General features: G+C 41.8%; 1 protein-coding gene across 3 annotated transcripts in view; it reads left to right on the forward strand.

Moving 5' to 3' along the window:
• ZNF410 (zinc finger protein 410) overlaps positions 1 to 12469 on the forward strand; it is a 20446-nt gene continuing 7977 nt past the window's right edge. The window contains exons 1-2 of one of the 3 annotated variants that reach the window (XM_030273155.4): positions 1 to 154; positions 3733 to 3953. In XM_030273155.4, coding sequence (XP_030129015.2) covers positions 3921 to 3953 — 33 coding nt within the window. In that variant the 5' untranslated portion in view covers positions 1 to 154; positions 3733 to 3920. Of the gene's footprint in view, positions 155 to 2599; positions 3954 to 4444; positions 4484 to 12469 lie in introns of those variants that run through there. The other 2 variants (XM_072930246.1, XM_032748505.3) reach the window with 2 other exon arrangements.

A 12469-nucleotide genomic window follows, 5' to 3' on the forward strand; every position in this document is an offset into this window, starting at 1 on the left:
TTCCATTTCCCCTTGATTGGAGAAAAGGAGCCTGTAGAGGCAGATGTTACTATGAAAGTAAGACTACAGGAAATTCCCAGTCAGTTCTCTCATCAGGGACCAGAACTACTTCACACACCTGCACAAGTGATTTGAACCAGCATAAACAACTCAGGTAAGTGCTGTGCTAGTCCCACTGCAGATTCCACCAAAATTCCCCAGGCAGTCAAGATGCAAGTTCTGAAGCAGCCAAACTCATCTGGCCTAGAAGGATGCAAATGAAAGGAACTTATGCGCCTACATGTCTCCATATTTTAATATCTAGTCAACAATTCCCCATTGTTGAGCTGGTGATGAGTCAAAGGACTTCCAAGATTACTGAGTATCTTAATATAAAACAGCATCAAGCTTTGTGATTCAGTTCCTTTGGATTACCAAAGCAGCATCAAGAAAAGTTGGTTTATGAAATTAGTAGTTCTGCATTTATTGTTACTTTTGTTGGATTATATTGGATCAGTAATACAATAGCATGCTGTGTTAGGGAAACTTTCCTGTCTACTCTGGCAGTCACACTCCCACTACCTAAGTTGGGACCGAAATCCCTTCCCAGTGAGTAGCTCCAGTGAGCCTGACTTCCCACACACCCTCATACTCACACAGTCAGACAAGGTTTCCTTACCATCTCAATGCCAGGTTTCCCATAGCAGAGTCTCACTGGTTCCGATCCTTAAAATAATTCAATCTTGATGAAATAACTAAACAACAGCTTGAACTGGGACCCCAAACAAAGGAAACCCTGGGTTCTTATACCCTCACAGTCTAAGCATGGGAATGTTTGGGGGTCCTTGGCTCCTGCCATGTCTCTGAGTGTCTGGTCACCTGGTTGGGCCACAGGCCCCTGAGCTTGTCAAAGGGTTGGCAGTTCACAGCCTCTTGCCTCGGACTCCAGTCATCCAGAGAGCTCAATCTGCAGCTTACACTGCAGCTGCAAACCAAGCTACCTGCACTGAATATATTCCTCAACAGTACAGTGAAATGGTTTTTTACTGTTACTGCTGCATGGCCATTTAATGAGCTCCAGCTTTTTGTGTTTAAAAATTCAGTCTCAGAAGCTATTACTTTCAGTTTTTCAGGCTTAAATAGATGAATCTGTCTAAAGCTTCAGGGCACCACAACTGTGGATGAGTGGTCCAATATGATAAATGCCAGACTTTCTAGGTTCCCTGATAGAATCCATCTGCAGGGTCAGTATGGCAGGCCCAGTCTCTGAGGCTGTTGATTCTGGGTGTTGAATCAGTTTTCCCTGCCTTGTACAGCAGAAATGTGCTTCAGTTTGACTGAAAATTGATTTCACAATGCAGGCTTTTGTTAGTATTAATGCAATGCCTGCAAGTGGATGGGATAATTACCTCAGAAAAAGACAAGCATCTAATTTGCTTGCAGACTTTATGGAGCTACCAGGTGACTCCAGCAGGTAGCTGGTCAATAGTCTTTTTGCTGAAGCACTAGGCTGTCAGTATGATTCTTCCATTAAGCCACTCACTGAACATTTAAAGCTGAGGGAGATAACTGCAAATCTTTATGCTGCAAATCAAATTTTCAAATGTTCTGAAAAGTAGTGAAGCCATATTGCACATCTTGGAGGGGCTGGAAAAAAAAACCAAAAAACATTCCGAAGTAGTTCTAGGCAAGAGATGACAGCCATTTACCAAGAAGTGACCACAGGTTTTTTCACAGTCCACGGTGGATCAGAAGAGGCTGTGCTCTGAGGGACCCTCAGGAAACCTGATTTTGCTACCCTTGACAGCTGCTGTTGCATTACTTCCCTCTCACCAGCGTTTTCACTGCCTATCAGCACCGCACCAGGAGTGTGCCACGAGCAGCTATGCTGGCATGGAATCACATATGGCTTCGAAGCTACGGGCTAGCCATAACCGAGTTAAAGTTTACAGGACCTGAAGGTCACTGATTCAGCTGCTAATGTAAAGACCAGAGGCTGCCAACTTCTTCAGGCGCTGGTCACATACAGATAAAGAACTAAAACTAAAGTGCAAGGTTCCTAAATTACTCAGTCCTTTCTTATTTTATTAGGTACATTGCAAAGACATGTATGTCTCTGGAATTACTAACTTGGTATATGTTTTTTGTGAGCTACAGTGAACTCTTGGAGTTTTCCATCACCAGCTGGTGATGGAAACAGACAAAGCAGAAAGTCAGAGCAAAGCAGAAACAAAGTATTAGTAGGAAACCACATGTGGTGTTTCCACATGTGCTGTAACAAACTGGGATAATGCGTCTTCAGTGTTGATTTATGTAGAAAAAAGAAGCTCGGCAGACTGAACGTTTCCATAAGGTTCCGGCATAATGTTCACCTGTACAGTAACAATCCTTATAAAAATGGTTTACTTGAAGAGGAATCAGGCTACAGCTAAAGACCGCAGTCCTGGTAACGTTTCCAGCAGAACCGGGAAAAACCCCAAGCACCGAGCCGCTCTCTCTTTTCGGGGGCGATGGAAGCAGCCGGCAGCGGGCGGCAGCGCCGCCCCGCCCCGAGCCGCGCGGTATTTCCGGCCGGGCTCGTCACGTCCGGGCGGCGGAGATGCCGGTAAGGTGGGTGCCGGGGGTGCTTCGGCCGCTCCTGCGGGACTTGCTGACCCCTGTGGGGCGCGGGAGCCCAGCGAGCCGCGGAGCGCGGGGGACGCTCCGGCCCTGCTGTTCTTCCTGTCCCCGCTGCCGGGGCCGCCCCTCACGGCTGCGGCCGGACCCGCGCCCTGGGGCGGGTGGCACCTGCCCCGCCGGGCCTCGGCGCTCCGCCCTGCCCCCGATCCTCCCCGGCCTGCGCCGGGCTCCTCCCGGCCGGGGCGTGGGCAGCCGGGCCTGGCGGCGCTGGCCCTTGTCCCCGTGGGTCACTCGGGGCCCGCCCTGCCGGGTACGGGCGGACAGGGCAGCGGGTGGGCGCGGGAGGATGGCCGGGCCCGGGCCCGCTGCGTGCGGAGGGCTCGGTCACTGCGCTCGCTGTGTGTGGTGTCTTGCACCTGTACGGCAAGTGAAGCTCTGTGCTGCTGTCAGAGTGTGAGAGGAAGGCTTTTAGGTTATTTTTTTAAGCTGATCCAGCTGATTCTCGTTACTTTTTAACGTAGTAGATTGGTAGTTGTGTTGGGAAGGGGAAAAACCTGTATGTAGTTCACATTTTTCTCCCATCAGTACTGTCTGTTTTCCCAGCAGGCAAGAAAAGCTTGTTCTCCTGTTCCCCTTTTAGGACAAGCATCACATGGGTATTTATGAAATAAGTTCTATTTATCTGGGCTCATCAAGAAATTAAATTTCTGATTCTGTGAAATATCTCGACTGACAGGAAGAACTGATCTTTCCTGCTGACAGGTTGTTTGTATATGGCTCCTTTTTATCAGTCATTTGGATAATTCCACTGTGTCGTGGGCTGGGAATTCAGCTTCCTCATATCTTCAATACTTTATGTGATTTGCAGTTGATCCCATAAGTTTCCAGAACAAACAAGGCAATTATCCATTAAAAATTAGTGATTGCAAACAAAATATGGTAAATAACATAGTGAAATTAATTTTTAAAGGCTATTTTGTTGATTCAGTAAAAACAGAAATCCAGAAACCTCAGTTAATGAATTTTACTGATACCTCAATGTATATTTTACAGTTGCATCAACACGTTCACTTCTTTTTGCTTTGCGCTTGTTTTTCAGTTCCTCTTTCTTTGTTTCCTTTTTTGTTGTTTTAGGTTAAATTAATTATTTCCGCAGCAGAGCTTCTTGCAGAAGGACCACCACACTGGTTTGCACTTAGGAAAATATGAACATAAACAGGGAGTGTTGTCCTCTCTGAACTTAAAAAAAAAAAAAAAAAAAAAAAATTAAAAAAAATCTGTGCCTTGTTGAGAACAGCTGCAGGAGTTGGACACTTGAATCAATGTTATCGGATGAGTTAGAATCCAAACCTGAGGTGAGCAATTATGAACTGAGTTTGGTTCCCAGGAACGTTTATAGGCAACACTTAGAGCTCATGAGTTACTCAGATTGCTGCTTACATACTAATTTTCCAAGTGTTTTCAGTGACATTTGCTAATGCTTCCGTGCTTTGATTTGAATGGTAAAAAATTAGAAAATATTGCAAGTTTCTTTCACCTCCTTTCAAGTATCAGCCAATATTCTTGCCTGTTCTCAGATTACATATTTTTCCACTATTACAGCACTCTTTTGTTATGAGAATAAAATAAATTAACGAATTGACTATTTCTTTCCGTCAAACCAAATTGACTCTACTTGGTTTTGGACAATCTGGATTATTTTATCAGCATCAGCCAGTCCTGTTCTTCAAAGTACTCCTGTTTCCATTAAGCAGTTGGCAGAAGTGGTAGGCAGCAGCACACAGGGGATCCCAGTTGCTCGGTGTGAAGCTGCTGGACTGTTCCAGGTTCAACTGGGCATGAATTGCAGGGACGTTTGTGTATGCACAGCTGGCCACAACCACAGGTAAAACATGAACATACACATTATGCGCAGGGAAAGCATGAACAGCCATGGTTTGCTATAGCTGTATTGGCTGTATAGTGGGCTATAGCTGTACCCTCATTACTTGACTCTCATGCATACTCACATTCTCATGGTCTCTGCCAGGCCTGCAGTTCTGTCCAGAGCCAGGGCTTTTAAGCCACTTTCTGGCTGGAATATTTTTTGGGTTTTTTTTTTTTTTTTTCCCTAGACTGTGGTAGCCTCCTACTTGTAGTAAACTAGAAGCTCACTAGCAGTGGACTCACTTGTGAGTAGAATATTTAGGAATGTCTTTGGTAATTAGATAGGAGGGGACTGCAGTGATCAGGCACAGCAATGTATTGACTAGCAGCCAGCAAACATATGTTTGGAGTCTCTTCTCTCCCCCCTACACCTGGTTCTTCATTTATCTGCCTTGAGTCCTCCTGTGATCCTCCTCCTACACACAGCATAATAAACTTAACACATCCTGCTGTCCTTGTTATATTGGATAGTAAGTTGGTCTGTTCTATGAGACCCTTTCTGATAAGCCATAATAGCTTTTTTCCTTAGTTAAAATTTCTGGTTGAACGTTTACAAGATGGCACTCTAACAGTGGCTCACTGTTGCTGAGAAGTTCTGGGCTTTGTTACTCTTACCTGTAGTGTGCTAGCTACAAGTGTCTGCAATTTGTTACACTCAACACCACCACCACCACCTGCTGCCTCTCCTATTTCTTAACTCATTTTTCAGGTTGAATGGCCATTAGTTATCTCTCTGTTCATTTCCCCACTTGAAGGTGCAGGGGTTGTTATCACTTGGTATTCTTGCTTTTCGTGGTTCTCAGCTTTACCTCTGCAGATGGCTAATATCCTAGAGCAGAGGACATAGTACAGCTATGAAATATGTTTTGGGGAAGTTTGTAAGACTTAATTGAATGGTTTTTAAGTCTTGTTTCTATCCCTATAAGCAATACAGTATGTATCTGAAACTGGTACTCTAAAAAGAATGACAATTACATACTGGTAATGCATTACAGCTCATGTGATGTGTTAAGGCATTTGTTTCTTAATAAAGCAGCCAAAGCCCTTCCAATCACACTGTTCAGGAAAAGTAGCTGCAAATTCATAGCAGCTCTGAGTAGTCTCAGCACAATCTGCAAAGTGTTCCTCTCTCTTGCCTCAATATTCTTCTGAGTTCTGAATGATAAGGTGGGAGGGCTTTGTTACTTTTGTCTGTGAGTGGGTGGGTTCCCTTAGATTATTTCTGACAGCCAAGGACCAGGACAGTTGGAATGCTCATTCCTCAAGTAAGAGCTGTAATTGGGCCTTGTCTTTTCTCGACATGAATAAGGTATTTATTAATTAGGCTTGTTTGCATAGTAGTCCTATTTCCTCATGGCAGAGTTGCATTTCCTTCCCAGCGAGCCCATAATAAAAGTTAGCTGTTTATTCTCCAGAAGAAACAGGCCTGGTAAATAAAAAAAGTTATAGTGGATGTTGCAGAGGGCATCCTTTCTGTAGATGCTGTCTTCTAAACTATGTTCCTCAATCTTGATCGAGGCTATTTTATACTAAAAATTTTGATTCATTTCCATATATACTACACTTTTGTTTTAGTTCTGATTATGAAACTTGGGTGTTAAGTTAGTTTCACATCAAAGCAATAGAAAATAGTACTGGTAGATACTCTTTTTACACTTTTCCCAAATAGCAGTTCAAATGTCTCTGAAAGTAAATAATGATTTTACATCCTCTAGTGAGGCATGGCATCACACCACAAATTCTTATAACCACAGATGTTTTTTCATATACCCTACCATGTGAGACATATATTAAGAGCTAGCTGTATTTCTGTGACATGTGGATAATAACAATCAAAGCACTATGTCTCTATTGCATAGGCTTCTTTGCTCCTGGCTTTATCCATAAGAAGCCACCAACATACCATTAAATATTTAATGCTTGAGTAGAGGTGAATCCTCCTTTCATAGAAAGTTACAAAGTTGCTTGGAGACTATTGTATGAACAGATGGATCTGCTTTTTCTTCTGGACTCCCTGCCCCCAAAGCTATGTAACTATCATTCCTCATGGAACTGCTAAGATTTGCATTTTGCATGCTTTAAGCCTTCAAGGTGATTTATTACACTTGCATGTATTTCCAGTCACCTCCACCATACTGGTCCAGTGCAGGGTGCTTTCTGCTCTTGGGGTAACTCTTAGCACAATTAAATGAGTTATAACTCTGTTCTGTAAATGGAGTTAGTTATTGAAAAGGGGGTGAAGAGAGGTATTTTAGCCTCTCCTTTCTCTCCTCCTCAGTGCCTCACAAGGAGAGACGATTGTGATTTAATTAGTTTCCCAGAGGGTGTATGGGAGGAGGACATCCCACTTCCTAGGTAACAAGCCTTCTGCCCTGCACACCCTTCAGCTCCAGCCCGTCCTTTCTCCTCCCCCTCTACTCAATTTTCTTTTGACCTCTTTATTTTGTTGTGGTCTACTGGTTAAATTTAGAACAGGAATGGTTTTGATTAAAGACATGGTTGCTCTGGGAATCTAGTCTAGTTCTCCAGCTGTCTAGTGGGAGGATAGATCTGAGGTTCTGGAGAACCTTCTTACCCTGTCCCTCCCAGCAACCCCTACTTCAGCTATAGCAGCTGCCTGACACTTCTTGGCTTTTGAATCACCTATTATGGGACAAACTTGAGATGATGCATCCCAGGTGGCCATATCATCATTTGTTTCTGGTTTGGTTGTTTGTGGGGTTTTTTGGTTTTGTTTTGTGTTTTTCTTTTTTTGTTTTGTTTTTTGTTTCTTTGTTTTGGTTTGAGGGTTTTTTTTGGGTCTTTTGGGTTTTTTATTTCGTTAAGGATTTCTAGTAGAGATTCTCAGTTCTTTAAACAGTTTTTTGGTTGTTGTTTGTTGTAGGTTTTTTTTTTTTCCCCTCTCAGGTCAGGGACATTATTCAAGTCTCTTGGTAATGCAAGCATTCTGCATTGCTTGCAGTGATAGAACCTGGCATAATCCTGTCCAACCATTTCTTGTTGACCAGCAGTGATAACAAGTATCTGCTTAGTGACAACAGCCAAGAAATATTTTACATTTTTTAATACATCCAATGTCTGTATTATTTACAGGATTTTCAGTTATGTGACATTTCAGCTGAAGTAGTTAAAGGAGGGTATATTCAAGAAGGTGATATGGCAGAGCAAAAATAAAATCCTTTATATCAAGATGCACTTCAACTTTGCCCTCCAAGGATTATGGGTTCTCTCGGTATGATTCACGTCTGTCCCATAAAGTTTGAATCTCTTAAGTCAAGGATATCTTTTTGCAATATTAAGATTTATTTCAAATTCCATGGGATGTCTTAGCTTATAGAGTAAATCCACCTCACACCTCTTACTGTTCCTTCGGTATTCTCTTAATATTCTGTGCATTCAATTTCCCTAACTACAACTATTCTAGTGTCCCAAGATGACCTGTCTGCTTTGCTTACAAATTCTAGCACTTCAATCATAGTGGATAAGTCTCTTCCCTATGTAGGGATTCTACAGTCACCATCTCAGGAATATTTACAGCCCATTTGGGACCTGTTTGTGATGCCAGATGTTTTTTGGTTATGGGATCTGTCAAACTGTATAACCTAGGAGGTTCCTGCCTTCCTAGTCTTTCAGACATGAGACCACCAGCCTGTTCCCAGGTGCACACAGAAATGCACCTGGGCCTGAACTGCCAAAATATGCCTGTGCACACACAGACAGTACAGACATTATGGCTGTGGCAGGATAGGGCTTTTACCAGCACACTCAAACACAAATGGCATTCCCCTGGAAAAGAAAGGTCACAAATGGCCTGATCCTGTTCCTGCTTATCAGGTAAAAAGGTTTGACATTTACTGGCATATCACACATGTCCTCCCTTGGCTGACATGCATACTTGTGGTTGTTTATCTGTCCACTCTTTGCCAAACCTCGAGTCCTTCCATTATCTATATCCAGGCCTTGGGTTTTTAGATTCAGCTTCTGGCCAGGATCTTGGGTATCCAGATTGTGTTTTTCTCTATTTCACAGGCTATGCAAAAGTGAATTTAATCAAATGAATGTACTCAGAAACCATTTAGGAGCAGAAAGCATTAGAGAGGATGAGGTAGACTCCAGTGGTGATGCAGGGCAGCAGCCTGCTAATGTGGTAACCAGTATTATCCCAAATCCCCTTTCTGTTCCCAGTAGTTGTTTCTCTCCTATCTACCTTGATCCCTCCATTTCCTTGCCTTTGATCCTTCCCCTAAATATCCATAAGTTTCTCACAGTCCCACAATTTCCACTCAAGGTACCTTGATATGTTTTACCCAGTCCCAGAATTTCCCCCATGTCCCATAGGAAGTTTGCTCTTGCAGATGAGATACGGGTTCTGGTAGCCCAAGATTACATTGTTCCTATTCCTTACAAAGTTTCTGGTTGAATTTTTTTCAAGATCACACTCAAGTTATTCCTGTACTGGCCCGTCCATCAGTGTCCTAGGAGTTCTGGATATTTTTACCCTTTCCTATCTGCAGTTTGCTAGCGTTTGTTAGTGTTTGTGTATCTGTGCATTTAATGTATAACCTATTCTTTCATAGATTTCTGTGCTGAATAGCCAATTACCAGATACCCTTATAATTTCCTATTTACTTTCAGCTGCAAAACCATATTGCAAGAAGCTTGGGACAGCAAGACACAATGTTTCTAATGAGTTTTTTATTTTTTTTTTATTCAACTTGCTGTAGTTTGTAGTCCACAAAGATATTCAATGATTTTGAACAGGAAAGTTTAGGAAAAATCTGTCAAGATAAAACTAACATGAAAACTTTTTATTTTGTCTGAATTATTTGAGTTGAGGATTGGTTTGCTTTAGTTTATGTGAAGGGTTGAGGTTTTTTTACTTCACATTTTAATAATGGGCATGATTCATGTTGGTTTGTTTCCTTCTGCATTTTTTGCCCTCTCATAATTCTCTGTACTAGTTTGTCATTACTTTACAAAGCAAATTAAAAGGAACTTATTTCTTCTGAACATCTGTTTCTGGTTGTTGCATTTTGCTTTTCTCTAGTGGCTTAATGTTGCTATGTTGAAGTGGAAGGTTTGAAGCAAAGCTTTCTTCTTGAAGGAGGCAAGTTTCATTTAGGTCTTTTTGTATAAAAATAGGCAAGTCCATAAAACAGGTGTTTCATGGTGGAGTAAGAAGCAGTAGGGCTCATCAGCATGAGAGACAATCTAATAATTTAGATCTATGTTAGTGCTCACAGTTTAGTCTCTACTTCTTCTTTCTGGTTACCTTGCACATTATTCCTAACTCTCTTTTTACTTCCCTTTCTTCTATTTTTAAAATCCTTAATTAGAATGCATGGCCCTGGGGAGGAGACTGTCTCTTATTGCCTATGTATTTTTTTTGACAACATAAAAATAGATTCATCTTCTTGCTAGGTCCTCTGGATAATCTTATATCTAAGATGAAACAATTCTAACCTTTCAAACTGCCATCTGGCTTGTGGCCTAGTTCAAATGGCACATTGCCATCTGAATGACTGCAGGACTTAATTTGTAGCTTCATAATTGTCAGTGATGACAGCCTGCTCCTAAGGGAGGGTGAGCAGGGAGTCAAGGATAATCCCAGCCCAGGCAGTGCCCTCATAGAGCAGGGCACAATACTGCAGCACCTGAGCATGGAAGGCAGAAATAGGTGCTGTAATCCACAGCCCTCAGTCCTGGATAAGGCAAAGTGGTTAACCAGTCCAGAGTCTATCCAGAGTCCAGGTAGGAGCAGCAGAAGATGGGGTTGGAGACACAGTAGAAATCTGAGGTTCATCCAGTAGACAGGTCTTGAGACAGGTAAACCTACAACACAACTTGGGAAGGGAATGACTGGCCCAGGCTGAGCATAAAAGGAGGCCCTAGGGAGACAGTGTGAGTGCAGGTCCCAGGGAGACCAATCAGGGCTGGTAAAGCTTCAGGGTTCCTACAGCAGCTCTTCGAGGTAGTGTTTGAGAAAACATCAGTGTTTCTAGTGTTTTTCTGAGAGGAAATGAGCATAGAGAAATCAGAGCACAAAATACTGTTTTCTTTACAGTTCCCTTATTTAAAAGGCTTTCTCTTGATGTAAGAGACACTCAAAAGGCTGCTGGCTGCTACAGGAATAATTTGGAATTAGATGCCAATAGTTCTGAAAAGGAAGTACTAAGGCAATCACAACATACAAAATAAGAATCAAATTATCTGTGACTGTTGGGTTTTAATCACAAATATACAATGGGCACATCAGGATTTTTAGTGTTTTTCTTTTGACACTGATGAACTATATCACTGCACAGACAACTCCATCTAGGCTCTCTGTGACTGCATGTTAAAATGTGTCACAATGAGGGAGGGTAGTAGTTTTTAAATAACTGTCTTGTACAATTTCCTTCTAAATGCCAAAGATAAAAGTTTGCTGCATACAGTTGTTTGTTAGACAGCATCAGAATGCAGGATTTTTGTCAAGGAGTTTCCTAGAAATAAGAAACTTGAGGTTTAACTTTTTAGTGTATTGTTAGTGTCCATATTTCTTCATTCAGTGTTTAAAAAAAAACCCCTGACAATGCAAGTACATGAGTTAATTTGTTTGACAGAACTTAAAGGCAAACAAATAGATGCTACATGGAGGTTTTAAGCAGTATTTTCTCTGAAATGTGGAGTATGGTCTGGGTGTGTTACAACTGGCCACCTTTTGTCTTTCTGAAGTGTAAATCCCTTCAGGGGAGAGATTTGAGACCATGTTTAAAAAAGCTCACGCAGTTCGCAGAATTTGTTCAGTCCATTGCAAAAGTTGGACTATGTTATCTCCTAACTCCCAGTACCACTTCCTTTGTTAAATCAAAATTAACACAGACTGAGTGCTTGTAGCTTTATCCTCATTAACATGGGCAGCACAAAGTACCTGATTCTGTGTTCAAGGGTTGCTGCCTAAGGAAAACCTTCATGGATTTCTTTGGGATCTATCCTCACACTTCTCATTTCACTTGCTAACTAGACTGTCTTGGGGTTCATTAGCATATGACACGCACTGGAAATTAGTGTGTGCCTCTAGAGACCCACTGTAGAGAGCAGGACCACACAGGAAGCAGGTAAGAATGGAGTTTAATAAGAAGACAGGATGGAGTGCAAGACTTAGGCTGTGCCAGACAACTGAATTGACCAACTTCCTGCTTATGTGCAGTGGGCCCCTTTTATCCTTCCCTCTCCATTTTCTTACGTTTGTTCTGCCTTGATCCATCTTGATCCTTTCCTTTTCCTGCCTTTGGCCTTTCCCTTAAACAATGCCTAATAAGTCCTGTACAAATCCCTCAAAATCTTTTGACCAGTCCCAAATTCCTCCCCAGGGAATGTATCTCAGTTTAAGTCCTATAACTCTTTATGCAATAGTCCCTCTTGTTTCGTGTAGTATTTTGGAGAGGGTTTCTTCTGGTAATCCCCTTACTGGGTGGGTTGGTTGTCCATCTTTGATGGTTTTATGAGTCATTGATTTGGATGGGTGAGGCTGTCAGTGTTCTTCCCTTTGTCATCCCAACCGTGTTTCTCTGATTGTTATCTGCTTATTTTGAATACCCATATGATAGACATCTTTGTAACTAGTCTTCTGATTGCCTTTTTTAATTTAGAAAAGGCCAGCTTTCAGTTAAGCATTTAAACACAATAATTTAAAAAAATACCTGTATCAAAGGCTGAGTGTGGAAAGCATTACCTTGAAATGTTAGACCATAATAAAGTATCAAGTGGTAAAATACTAATTAAAAATAAATATAGCCTAACTTGACTTACTTTCAATGATCCAGAGCTGTTTATTATATGTTGAATGAGAAGTTTGTAGGTATTTCAGAGATAACAATTCTTTCCTTGTATTAATGTAAATTGAAAAGTTTCCATTTTTATCTGTGTGTATTCATGGTATTATATTCAATGTCTCCTACAAGAC

This window comes from Taeniopygia guttata, chromosome 5, assembly GCF_048771995.1.
Source record: "Taeniopygia guttata chromosome 5, bTaeGut7.mat, whole genome shotgun sequence".
In the NCBI taxonomy this organism is placed as follows: Eukaryota; Metazoa; Chordata; class Aves; order Passeriformes; family Estrildidae; genus Taeniopygia; species Taeniopygia guttata.